The 14,642-nt window shown below is 30.6% G+C and overlaps 1 protein-coding gene across 1 annotated transcript; it reads left to right on the forward strand.

The window, feature by feature from the left end:
• The first annotated feature begins 756 nt into the window (after positions 1 to 756).
• On the forward strand, positions 757 to 2,170 carry LOC143922489 (integrator complex subunit 12-like). The gene is made up of 2 exons (XM_077445739.1): positions 757 to 1,439; positions 1,509 to 2,170. Exons 1-2 carry the CDS (start codon positions 1,038 to 1,040, stop codon positions 1,839 to 1,841), a joined length of 735 nt encoding a protein of 244 aa, XP_077301865.1. The 5' UTR covers positions 757 to 1,037; the 3' UTR covers positions 1,842 to 2,170.
• The last annotated feature ends 12,472 nt before the right edge of the window (positions 2,171 to 14,642 follow it).

Below are 14,642 nucleotides of genomic sequence, written 5' to 3' on the forward strand. Positions count from 1 at the left end.
TTTCATGGCAAAAATTTTCTTTTGGGAGATCATGTTCTGGAAGATTCCTAAAGGGTCCAAGGTCTTCCTTTGTGTGCTATGTTTGATGCGTTGTTAGTTGGCTCCTTGGGGGTTCCAGTGTACTCGTAATTGCGTATCTGGAGCGAGTTTATGGTGCCTTTGCCCTAGTTCGGCCAAGGATGACTTTCGTGTTAGCAGGATGTCATTTGTACAGCTTAAGTTCGATGAGGAAAATAGGTGATATCATCGACCTAGTTTCGTATAGTACAAGTTGTGCTATATTCCTACAACTTGAATGAATCTAAACGTTTTCGTGTAGTGGCAGTACTTTAAATGTCCAATTTGTATTTGAGTTGGATATTAGTTATTGTCGTTTGTTCGAAATGCAAGTGGCAAATATGTCGATCTCGGAATTTGAAATCGTGGATATAAAGAGTTTATTTTTTCATCCAAAGTAATAAATTATTTTCAATATCGTTATCTTATGTGTGGACGGCCCCATTCTCAATTAAAAAATACAGTTTTATGTAAAAAAAACTGTATTTTAAATACAGTTTTTATAAAAGCGGTTTTTTTCCAGAGGTCCTGGTTTTTTATCATCTCTAGTCATATCCTTTATAGTGTTTACTTTTTTTGTCTTTTACCATATTAATGTTATGAGTAATTAGTGTTTTATCTCATTATCTATACTAAGCGATTAGGCCCCGTGGACCTATCGGCTTCCGCCGTCTTCCCCATGTATTCTCATAAATAAATAATATATTTTGTAGAAAAACACCTGTTGCTTTGTTGTGTCTTAAATAAAATAGCAGTGAGATTTATTGACATCGTGTCTAGTAATGATTCGCAATAAAGAGCAACAGTTGGTTTTTGTACAAGTCATGCAGTAGTCGACCATTATACACCCATATCCCAATGAAGTATTGATTAAATCTGACAACCTTTGGCCTTCAGTTAATATTTTATCGGCTAGCAACACAGAATTTTTTCACTATCGGTTTTTCGTCAGTCACAGCTTGTCAGTCTACGACGTCACGATGTGTGCTCTAAAGCTGGACCCCAACATCTGCGAAGCTCTGCGATTGCTGCACTCTTCGAGCAGCGATTCTACCGACAAATTGCGTTCAGCTTTAGATGAGCTGATCGCTAAAGTTGACCCATCGCGCACCATGGCCAACGTCTTGCCGAAGAAATATTTGGATATAGGGCGAGAGAAGGAAAAGGAACGCGAAAAGGAGAAAGATAAGGAAATGGATCGGGAAATGGAAAGGGAACGGGAGCGAGAACGTGAAAGGGAACGTGAACGTGAACGTGATTGTGATGAGATTTCCCTGGAGTTGCTGGAATTGGAGCTCACCTGTGCTGTCTGTCGCCATCTAGCCACACAAGCAGGCAACAAACTCGTAGAATGTGATTTCTGCCATAAACTCTATCACCAGGTATGTATATATGTAAAAACATCTGATTAAATCTCATGACAAAAGAAACTCAACCTTTGACTTTTCTAGGAGTGTCACATTCCAATTATAATCGAGACCAATGCAGAATCTGCCTGGCAGTGTATGACTTGTCTCGACGCTCTGGACTTCGACAATGCGAGCAGCATTAATTCTCCGCCGATGGTGATCGAATGTTCTTCGTCGTCGACTGCCAACGGTCCGATATCTCCGGAAAAAGCCAATTCCGTGAGCCCCCCGCCTCAAATCCCGTTGGACGAGCTGCCTACTCCTCCCAAGGTTGTAACACCGACTATAAACATCATATCGGGCGATCAGCGGCTTCGGATTGTCAAAAAGAAGTCGAACAAGCATCGTGAAAATAAGCGAAAGAATAAAAAATAAACACATTGCAATTTTTGTTTAACGTTTAACTTGTATAATCGTAATGTTACATTTGGCCTCTTGGTGGTATATTTGGAATGTTGAGAAAATTGTGAAATGTAACAAGAAAGGGTAGCCCTGAAATACTACATTCTTTAGATTTAATTTAATTGAATGTTTCAAATTATCTAAAAAAAAAAAAAAAAATTATCAAAAATTAAACAAGTTTATTTGTGAAATTTACTAAATGTTTAAAATAAATAATTTAATCTCAAAATTGATGTAATATTTATTGTAACAATATGTCCTTAATAAAGTAAAATATTTGAATTTCAAATTGATGTATTGTGCTTATTGTTATTTATTGTGTGTTCCACGCTTCTGATGGATTTCGTAACTACTCCTCGGTGCCTCCACATGCATGCACTAATCCGTCAAAAACTGCAGCCGTCGAGCCTGATCGCTTATATTTCATCGGGAGCAATTCAGTTCGTAGCTTTGAGATAAGATCCATGCACCAGACCTATATTTTCATGTTTCGTACATATATAAAACATTGCTAATTGTTGAATATGAGAAGTGAAAAATATGGAATAGTACAAGTGATATTGTTTCGAGTTGCTGACTATCACCGATTTAATTACCAATGTATTGATAAGTAAGTAATATGTATGTACAATAGAACCACGATTATCCGTATTATTAAAAACAAACACAAAAATTCTTAAATTCTTGAAATAAATAAAAAATTCTTAAAATAATAATAAAATCAGTTTAAAATCATTATTTTATATTTATATTATTAAATATTATACACATATAAAAAAAATATATATATATAATTTTTTATTTTTGTTTTATTGTACATTTCATCTTATGCTAATAACACTCGGCGATTTGAAGTACTTTGCATAGAATTGAAATTGTATAATTACCAAGCAAGTGGTATTGCTTTACGATCATTATGGTACTTTTAATAAATTAATTTTAATAATTACATCGAGCAAGTCCAAAGCGATATGACGACAGCTGATGGGTAAGTCTGAATCGTCCCAAACTACTTATTTATTATATCATTTACTTTAAATATACGGTCATTCTATGTATTTATTTTTATGGAAGAATAATAATTAAATCGTAAATAAAAAACTCTATCATAAGAATTTTCAAATTCTTCGTAAAAAAAACAATGTTTTTTTTTTACTTTTTATTTGTTAGCTTTTAGTGGGCTTGATTTTCTTTCTTTTGAGTATATAATTTCGAAAGATTCTTTGTATGTAAGTATGTAAATAAATATTTAATGTTGGCTGGTAACATTGAAAACACATCGAAGAATCATTGGGATACTCCTCGGTGCCTCCACATATATACACTAATCCGTCAAAAACTGCAGCCGTCGAGCCTGATCGCTCATATTTCATCGGGAGCAATTCAATTCGTAGCTTTGAGATAAGATCCATGCATCAGACCTATATTTTCATGTTTCGTACATATATAAAACATTGCTAATTGTTGAATATGAGAAGTGAAAAATATGGAATAGTACAAGTGATATTGTTTCGAGTTGCTGACTATCACCGATTTAATTACCAATGTATTGATAAGTAAGTAATATGTATGTACAATAGAACCACGATTATCCGTATTGTTAAAAACAAACACAAAGTTTACGATTTTGCTGCTTTGAAATGCATAACATAAAAATTCGAAAATATATATGTATGTACCTAAATCTAAATTACAGGGACAAAATTAAAAAAAAAAACCTTTTATGCACAGTAAATACAATGATTTATTATGTTTTCAACACATTATACATAAACATATTCTTGAATATATATTATTTGGTTTGATTTTTAAATGCTTTTTATTATTACGAAATTATGTTCACAATAAATCTTATATCTACATATTTTAATAGCTACTGATCTACTGATCATCTTCTATTTTACAATTTTATTTTATTTGGTTAGTAATCATAGTATTATATTGTTATGTGGTACGATCTTACAACCTATGTATATACTTATGTATAATACCCTTTAACCTTATATATTATTATCACCATTTATCTCTATGATAAATTGTGTTTCTACTCAATAATGTCTCGATACTCTCAAAGGATACATAAATCAAATATTAAAACTGTCTTACACACGGATGTTGCTCTGTATCTTAATCACTTTGTTATTTACCAACATTCTGTGATTGGTTAAAACTTATCATTCTTTTGTGTATAAATGCTCATGTTAGATCTATTGAACCTCACTTGCGATCAAACAGTCTTGTGATTAAACTGCCTCACTAGTAACTTGTGATTACTACATAGTTACTTGCGATCAAACAGAGTCTCACAAGGCACTTGTGATTAAACTGCCTAACTAGCACTTCGAGACTAGTAACTTGTAATACAAACTTGTACATTAATCTCGTTTATACTAATTTATACTGCTAATTAAAGAATATAATCATTTGACAAAATCTGTGACTATAATATTCTACACCATCTCCTACTTGTCCCCGAACTTCGAAGTTCATAAATGAACGAATCGAACATACGAATCGAAGTTCATAAATGAACTTCGATTCACTAACAAAACGTTATGCAAACCTACGGTAAAAATAAAAAGAAAAATAAATTTACTTCGAAGAAATATAAAAATGAAAAATCATGTCACTTTCGTTCAAGTACATCGCGATAATCGATATTGTAACGGAAATTTAAATAACATGAATGCGAACATGTTATCCAGAATAAAAAAATAAATAATTTTCATTGAATGCATTTAACTGACAATTTAACTATCTGTATGTATCGACAATATATCAAACCAACTCGTTTTAACCATTTCATAGAAAATGTGTTATTGAGTTCGGTAATTCCGAAATAAAAAATTGATAATCAAAGTAAAACCGTAAATCCCGTAGACGAATACTAATCTGGGAAGTATTTAAAAAAAATAAAAATAAAAACAAAACTGATAATGGAAATAGTACCCAAATGAAGAATCGTAAATTAGATAACATCACGATTTATGACTAGTGTTCTCTTTTTAAAATCACTTATGACATATGTATGTACATTCTACATGTATGTATACTAAACTTTAAATCATCAACATAAATACATAGATTCAAATTAATTTATTGTTTTGATCTATTATTTTATTTTCAATAAAAAAAAAAAACATGTTTTTTAAGAAACTCAAGCAGAAAGTTGTCAGATAAAGTTAAAAATTTCAATTATGAATTAAATTATATCACAGACAGTGATGTATGCTATTATTAACAATTTATAAGAGCAATTAATTAGTTATAAAAAAAAGGATTTAAATATTATACTATGCTAAACATTATTTAAGCATATATCGAATCAATTAATAATAAACGAAGCATATACAATATCGAAGCATACATATATCGACAAGACACTTATTTGCATATATCGAAGATTATTTTGAAACAATTAATAATAAACAATAATAATAAAATTTATCGTATAAATAGGGTTATACGATCCCTCTCATCTATACAATATATGAAAAAATTAGAAAATTGATTTGAAGTTATAAATAATGAATATATGTACTATAAATAAAAATTATTTCTATTAGATACTTAAAATTATTATATTTGATAAGATAAGAAGTATCAATTGACTTACTGATACTTAGGAATAAATATGTATCAACTTGAAAATCATTTTTGGATTTCATTTTGAAAAATAAAATGAAAGGAATAAAATATAATTCGACCAATTCGAATGCTCCAAAATAAAATACAAATACGCGAAAGATGCTTATTATAATATCTCTAGGATTATTTACTTATTATTAATATCTTAAATCCAAAGTTTTGATGAGGAACATTTAAACCCTCACATCTCTATTAAATAAATAAAAATCTATTGAAGTGATCAGATCAACAAAATTATATTTTTTTTAACTAATTTCGTACTTTGAAACTTCTTATTTTTCTGAACTCTTTTCTTTTCACTAAAAAAGCTAGTAATATTACATATTACAAAGTAAGATAACTAAATATCTACTTATCACATAAATGTATACTTTCAGAATAAATAAAATAAAATAAGAATGATGGAATTATTCAACATTAGAACATTCTTCATCTGTTGAAAATTCACATTTGTTATAAATCACTTTTAAATAAAATCAAAGATCTTGAATCTAGGTCCATCAAACACAAATCATTATTAGAAGAATACGATTATATGTAATATCGTTCATAAATCTGTTAAAATTAACTTCAACACTACTGTTTTGACTACGTACATATAACGTATGTCCATATAATGGAATTAGAATCAGATATAATATAATGGTATAATGGAATCAGAACTACATAAATTAAATTATTACGAATTTTAAAATTATTACGAATTTTAAAATTTTATTACCAAACTTTTGAACTAATGAAATTATCTTATTAAGATTGACGAATCTCCTTGGATCATAAAGATCATATATTATGTAGGACATTGCATTATATTGTTGAAGAAATAAAAAAAAATATTTCAAATTATAAATAATTAAAATTATTAGTATCTATGAAAAAAAAAATTATATCAAATGAAAAGTCAAATATATTTTAAAATACTATAAAGGAATTATTATCGAATTATTATACTCGAATCATATATTATCGAATATAAAGATTAATAATGAAAGGTCAGTGTAAAATTTTTCATCATAAAAGAATAAAAGATTATGGAAAATCTTACTTTTCAAATATAGATATTTAAAAATCTTAAGTTTATAAAATTTATAAACAACCTATACATATTTAAAAATATAGAAATTCAGTTTCACTATTACAACTTACATAGACGTGAAATGAATAATTTGATTACGAATAATTAAAACTATTATTTAATTAAGAATTAAAAAATATATTACTAATAACTTTTGAAATATTAAAAAAAAATAATAATAAAAATAAAAAAATCCAATTAGTTAAATCGAAAATAAACAATTCCAAATGATGATAGTTCATATTCATAAACTCATTATTTTAAGAATCATTTTAATCAATATTAAATTGTTGCAACAGACAATTCGAAATTTCTTTATTTTTAAAGTTCTACATAAAATAATTAGATTAATCGAAAAATAGATTTCACATCTAATTTTGACAGTAGTTGTAAAACTTGTCATTATTCAATATATTCAAACTATGTTCTTAAACACTACATACACATACATAAGTATGTATACGCAAGTGTAAATCGTAAAATAAATTAAATTCTGATTTTAAATAATATAGAATAAAAAATAAATAAAATAAAAAACCATGTGAAATTTCGAGAAGAAGATTGTAAGTAATCGACAACCATTTAGATTCGCAATCTACAACTAATATAAATCGTAAACCAACATATGTAGTTATAAAAACCTAAATAAACCGAAATCTAAAGCTAAAAGTAAATTTCTTAGAAACAAATATAAATCTTATTATAACAGTGAATCCCATGAAATATTTTATATTCTATAAATAAATATGACTTGAAAATTAATTAAACTGTTTAAATGTAATTACACCAGTTATCCTGATACCTAAAGGTTTAATATCGACATGTTAGTTTCAACGTTAAAATTTATATTTTATTAATATTTTATAACCAGCAAAATATATAAAGAAATTTAAAAATAACAATTAATTTAGTTCTATGACAGAACTATGAACACAATATTTAAAAATAAATATGTATAACATTATTGAACTCTCATGTATACATATAATATAAAAAGAAAGAAGACAACTAAAGTTGTTGATAAATAAAAGATTTTTGAATTATTTTAATGCAATGACAATTTATTCATGTACTTATATTGTCATCACATATTGACGACATCAAAAATAAAATATACCATACATCATAGAATAATGTAATGGAATATTATATTCGAAAAGTTAACGCTATATACAACACGTTAAATAAAAAAAACTATTCGAATTCCTCTTCGAAAGTAGTTTATACTTAAAAATCTTATATTATATAATTCAGAAACATTATTTTATCATTTTAATGAATTATTATTGTGCCTGTTGAAATTCAATGGATGTTTTAGAAAAAAATTGATTGAGCAATTATATTATAGACACATTTAAAATGAAATTATCATTTGAAACTAATTATAAAATTTGATTTCATATGTGGAAATCAATATTTTAACTTTTATCAATCCAATCTCTTATTGAAAGGTTACAAATACCTTACTAAGAAAAGTAAATAAACTTTTAATCTTAATAATTATAATGTTTTATATAATAAAATACTTTTCTTAAACTTTTAAAATTTGTATTTGTATTTAGCAGTTCAACAAACCGTTTGCTTACTTGATTAAATAAAAATATATTGATATAATAATTATCAAACAAGTAAAAACTATTGTTATGTGTATTCTTGAATAACTCGGTAACAAAACAATGATTTAATTGAATATACATATATGTTTAATAATGATAATATATTATTCTAATTTATAGTATAGTTATAGATTTCAAATAAACCAATGTATTACTAATTACTTGAAGAAAAATATTATTGAATTCTTACTAACTTAAAACATTTCTGACAGTCTTGTGATTAAACTGCCTTACTAGTAACTTGTGATTACTACATAGTTACTTGCGATCAAACAGAGTCTCACAAGGCACTTGTGATTAAACTGCCTAACTAGCACTTCGAGACTAGTAACTTGTAATACAAACTTGTACATTAATCTCGTTTATATTTACTGCTAATTAAAGAATATAATCATTTGACAAAATCTGTGACTATAATATTCTACACCATCTCCTACTTGTCCCCGTAACATAAAAATTGGTGGCAGCGGGTGCGGATATACATAGCTGAACAACTGGACATCACTACTAAAACGAAGGAACAACCGTTGTATAGACAACTTCGAAGTGGACCAGGTGGATTTTCATCCTTAAAATCTAGCGAAAAATCCAACTACCAGAATCTTCTAAGCGGAGACTTCTGACGTCTAACGGGACAACTGACAAGAAAGCAGACAGTGTGCAGAGCCAATTCACAGTATGCAGAGAGAGCAGATCTACCATAGAATCTTCAAAGGAAACGGTGCAACCTGTGACGGTGACATCGCAAGTCCGTGACGCAGAACTAGCAGCACGTATGAGTACAACTCGAGATCCAAGCAGATCCAGCACTATGTGTATATCATCATCCAGTTTCATCAACAAAAAGGAGAAAGAGCTCAAAAACCTATTTACAATTAAATATATATTATAATATATAGTTGACATATAGAAAATGTTTTACAATGTAACAAAGATAAACAAATAATGTTACATATTAAAGATGAAGCCGATGGCAACGTCCCATTGGCTCGGAAGCTGAGAAACGAAAACGACCTTCTTTTTTACATAAAATTACTATTGTAACAAGTGAACATAAATAAAGGATACTCTTACTAACACAATCAGTGTTTTCGTAGACCTCCCCGCGGTACATTTACCGCGGTGAATTAAGATTAAATTTTGATCTAACATTCGAACTGTCAAGGTGAAATGCCATGGATGCCAAGATTGCCATGCGAACCTTCTCGAACGTCAGATGGGCTGACAGATTCCCGCGAACTCCTCGCGAAGACCACAAACAACAGCCAGCATATCTAAGTTTCCCGTCCGTTTTTGCTTTGCCACCGGTGCCGCGTCGATAGCTCAGACACACTAACATACATTTGTTTACGTTTTCACTTTTGACAGTTGACGTGTGTGTACTCCAAAATGCAGCATATATAATACATTAATGAGTCAGTGTACACTTTTCTTCGAAGCCGTTGATATAGCTGAACACCATCTAACTCCTTTATCATGTCCAACTTTTCTAAAGAATACAAACATAACCCAGTGGGTTCCACATCAGATGACGGTTTATCCATAAAGCTTTTTGCCGGGATGGATTTCATTGTATGCTGGTCTAACAAATTCAAGGTGGATCGTTTCCAAGTGATTTCAATACTATTTTCATAGTATAGTGGATGTGGTGGAGGCAGTTATCATATATAATGCAATTGTCCGACCACATTTTATGTGTTGTGGATCTTTTCTGTAGGCTAGGCTAAGATAGGCTACAAACATTACAGAATAGAGCCACGAAGAGTATCTTAGATGCACATAAATACATAGGTATATTAGTATAAGATCCGTGTTAAAGTATTTTATAAATTTGATGATACTCTGAAAATATATATATGTTGGTTTTTATTTATAAGTTAGATAAGAAAATGTTACCTAGGTATTTCGATAGATATTTTATTAGAGGTATGGGGGAAGGCGAGTGCAACAGTGACGGTGTTGTTTATTCTGACGAAGAGAATGCTTCCCGCAAAACGGTGACTGACCGTGCATCGCATTGGTACTGCCAGAACCCCGGCGGTCACCACAGAGGGTTACATTTACATAAATATATTAATACATTATTATTTGTGTGATTGAATATAATTAGTTATTAAGCTTGGCTATATCTTAAATAAACAAATAAAACCTTTATTGTTTCAACACTCTACAATCACACATCCTATTCAAATCTAAACTGTCAAATATCATTCTGATTGTATAGATACTCCTTACAAAACTTGTCTACCTAAATCTTGTTTACACAAAACTGCTATTTGGAAAATATAATATAAGCATTTGAGAATAATGGTTATAATTTTTATCATCTCTTCCTCGTCCCTGTAACAAGCTATTCGCTCCACACAATAATTTTATTTCAGAAAAGCTCGCCAGCCGCTACACACATATGAATTGTCATCGTAGTATATTCTGCTTACAATCTACTATTTCTGCTTTTTAATTTACATGTTATATTTAAGAAAGAAAATAACTATCATAATGCAATTTTATAGAGTTATAATTACTTAAGTATGTTTCGAAATCTTAATTCACTGAAATAAATCCCAATTTATGATTGATCGTGTAAATATAATATGACTCGGAATTCCCAAACAAAGGCTATTTTTTATTTTTTTTTGATGCTTGACCATTTCTTGTCCACCTTGATTTTTCGGTTTTAAATTGAAATAAGAGTCAGGTAATTGGGTTTAAATACGGGCCACTCAAGCAACAGAATAGCATTTATTCATATAAAAGCATTAAAATATAATTTTAATAACATTTAAAACAATCGAAAAAAAAAATATATATATTCATTAATGTAAAACACAAAAAAGACACATGAAATAAGTGATTTCAACATTGAATCATTGAAGAATCACCAAATAAAAAAAATCAGATGTCTCCGTTCTTCGGTGAATTCTTTTCATGAGTTTTAAGACACAATATCGATAATGGACTTTTCGCAATAGAATAGGCAAAAGAGAATGATTAGAACTATTAAATTATTTTAATTAAAAGAGATAAACTTTATATGGTGAGTGATTAGCTGATTAATATTTAAGTCATATATGTAATTATGAGAATAACAGAATTACACATCTTAAGAAAAATTGCATTTTAACAATATAAATAAGTAATAAAGGTAAAACATTATAAACAAACAATATATGTAAAAAAATGTATGTATCAATTTTAAGTTCTAGTAGAACAATGTGAAAACAAGGTTATAATCTAATCGTGATATTTTAGTCAGTTTGGAACTATAAATAAACAATATTTTTATGGAAAACAAAAGTTTAAACCAGTCTAAGTATTTTCTGCATACCTCTGAACTATTAAATATAATAAAGTTTATTTCAGCTTCATGAGATGGGATGAGTTGGAAATAATTATATTTTTAAATAATCTATATAATATCTGTCTATCCACTATTAAAACTCCAATCATAGATCCATCTCCAAATCCTTAACAACATTAGTGAGAGCTAAGCGTTCGGCATGAGAATCGGCAGTCACTATATATTTTGGATTTATGTTCCCCAGAAATCTTTCAAAAAAGCTGAAAATGCTGAAAAATTCTCAAAAGTTGTTAGACTTTAGTAGTGATAACTGCTAATGGAACAGCGCTGGCTATACTTTCTGTCAGAACAAAAGTTATAGTGTGTTGTTGCAAATCACAGGATGACGTTGAGTCAATAAATATAATGTTATTATGGTTTGGTCTCTCTTCATTAGCCGAGTTGTGATTATTACAGAAAAGGGATTTTCTATAAATTTAATTTTGGCGCCTCCTATTCTCCCTATACATTGAATAGTCTAACATTGAATGTATATTTTCTGTAAGAAAAGAATTTTAAATTTATTATGTACTTTATAAAATGTTCATTGTCAAATATTCATTACCTTGATCATACTAGTCATTTTTCCACCTCTTTCATATAAAAATGCAGCATGCTGTTGAACTGCCTCCACCACATCCACTACACTATGAAAATAGCATTGAAATCAGTGGAACCCAATCACGGGAATGTTTTTCGACTTGGAAACGATCCACGTTGAATTTGTTAGACCAACATACAATGAAATCCATCCCGGCAAAAAGCTTTATGGATAAGCCGTCATCTGATGTGGAACCCACGGGGTTATGTTTGTATTCTTTAGAAAAGTTGGACATGATAGAGGAGGGGCAGTAGATGTTAGATATGCGTTCAGCTATATCAGCGGCTTCGAAGAAAAGTGACTGACTGACTGACTGACTCCTCAATGGATTATATATGTCGCGGTATCAATGCACACACGTCAAATGTCAAATGTAAAAACGTAAACAAATGTCGTAGTAGTAACAACGTAAATTCGGATGGGAAACTTAGATATGCACACAGAACACATATATTCTTTTCAATATATGAATAATCAATATGTAAAACAACTAACGTTAAAGAAAATTGACTATTGTATCAAGTCATGTATTAAAAATACTCTTGTGTGAAGCTATAGAAGTTTTTTACAAAAAATTTGGTACGTATATAAACGAAAAGACGTTTGCTAATTTCAATGACCATCTCTTCTCCACCGATCATGGTATTTGGTTGTTCTATTTGCGACACCACACAGACCCTAAGTAAATAATGATTTCAATCAATAACTGCAGTTTGTGACATGTCTAATTGTTTCGCACAATATTTAATGCTTATCAGCTCATTCACACAGCGATAAATAAAATTTAACATTGGAAAGAGTTTAAAAATTTGAAGCCACATATTTTTTCGAATTCCTTTTTTAGTTCAGAATTTAATATCACATTTATAATTGGGTTTCAAGCGTGGAGCTAGGATTCTAAACGTACATTAAATCCAAATTTCAGTTCTAAATATACTAGAACGAAAAATTTAAAAATAGCATAGTATAAGTAATATTTATCAATAAATTATGGAATTCAGCATTTTTAATCTTGACATATTCTCTAAAGCAGATTGCCTCCCTACGACGATAACTGTGATACCATGATCATGACGATAACTGTGATCTCACACTAGTTCCAGCCCAGCGCGATTTAGCCATGTCTTCACCCGATAGAGCGCATCATTGCCGCAGATCTCCACGCTTCTGAGGGATTTCGCAACCACCATGATTGCGACATCGTCCGCAAAAGCAACGGCGCTGGCACCCTCCGGGAGCTCTACACTCAGTAGCCCGTCATACATAGCGTTCCACAGGAATGGTCCGAGGACAGAGCCCTGCGGTACACCCGACGAGAGTCGCCGCCAGGAGAGTCCAATTTGTATTTGAGTTGGATATTAGTTATTGTCGTTTTTTCGAAATGCAAGTGGCAAATATGTCGATCTCGGAATTCGAAATCGTTCCCCCCTTCCCCCCTGCTTGATCTCTGTATAATTTATATAAAATACAGTCGCCATACAAACAGACTTACAACCTGTTGCTATTATATAATCTCCCGCCCTTTTTCCACATCACGCATCCCACGCACACTATACGAAAGAGAAGGAGATAGAGCAGAGCAGCCATCATCAGCAGAGACCAGACCACCGAAGACGAAGGAAGATACCGTGAGGAAACCAGCCCCGCCCACGCTAACCACGAGCTATCTCATAAACCGACATCAGGTGACTCTCGATTAAGAACCCCTGGCGTCCGTACAATTGTCGTTTGTTCGAAATGCAAGTGGCAAATATGTCGATCTCGGAATTCGAAATCGTGGATATAAAGAATTTATTTTTTCATCCAAAGTAATAAATTCTTTTCAATATCATTTGCTTTCATTAATTCAAAAATATAATTCTATTATTCATTCATATTTTAATCCCATTATAAAATGGTAAGACCAAAATCAGCAGTTTGGAATCACTTTAAAAGAATTCTGCAAGAATGCGGAACAAGTAAGAAGTTTGCAGCTGTATGTAGATATTGTGATACGAAATGTAACTGTATGGACGCCAGGGGTTCTCAATCGAGAAGCCACTTGGACGTGATGTTTGTAGAATTGCTCAGCGGTAAGAGTAGCGTGGCTTTCCTCACGGTGTCTTCCTTCGTCGTCTGTGGTCTGGTCTCCGCTGATGATGGCTCTGCTCTGTCTCCCTCTCTCGTACCGTGTGCGTATGTGAGCGCGATAAATCATATACATACATATCTACCTGCACTAAATATCAAGAAAAAAGAAAAAAAATCACGTAGTTGAGACATCACTTTTAATACATAGATACCGATATTATTGACATGGATGCTATAGACCAGTCCACTACTTCTGAATCTTCATGCATTGAATCTACTGCACGTTTACTTAGCATAAACCATAGGTGAATATAATCATATTTTGACAATATTACTGATTCCGAATGTCATCAACTTGATAGAGCATTTGCTAAAGCAATATATGTATCAAACTGTCCTTTATCTATTGTTAAAATATAAATAC

This window comes from Arctopsyche grandis, chromosome 2 (genome assembly GCF_051622035.1).
Source record: "Arctopsyche grandis isolate Sample6627 chromosome 2, ASM5162203v2, whole genome shotgun sequence".
Lineage (NCBI taxonomy): Eukaryota > Metazoa > Arthropoda > Insecta > Trichoptera > Hydropsychidae > Arctopsyche > Arctopsyche grandis.

Excerpts from the sequence above, each read along its gene's own strand:
- LOC143922489 (XM_077445739.1), top strand. The coding sequence starts at position 1,038 with ATGTGTGCTCTAAAGCTGGACCCCAACATCTGCGAAGCTCTGCGATTG. Across the intron at positions 1,440-1,508 it reads GCCATAAACTCTATCACCAG|GAGTGTCACATTCCAATTAT; the intron begins GTATGTATATAT and ends TGACTTTTCTAG.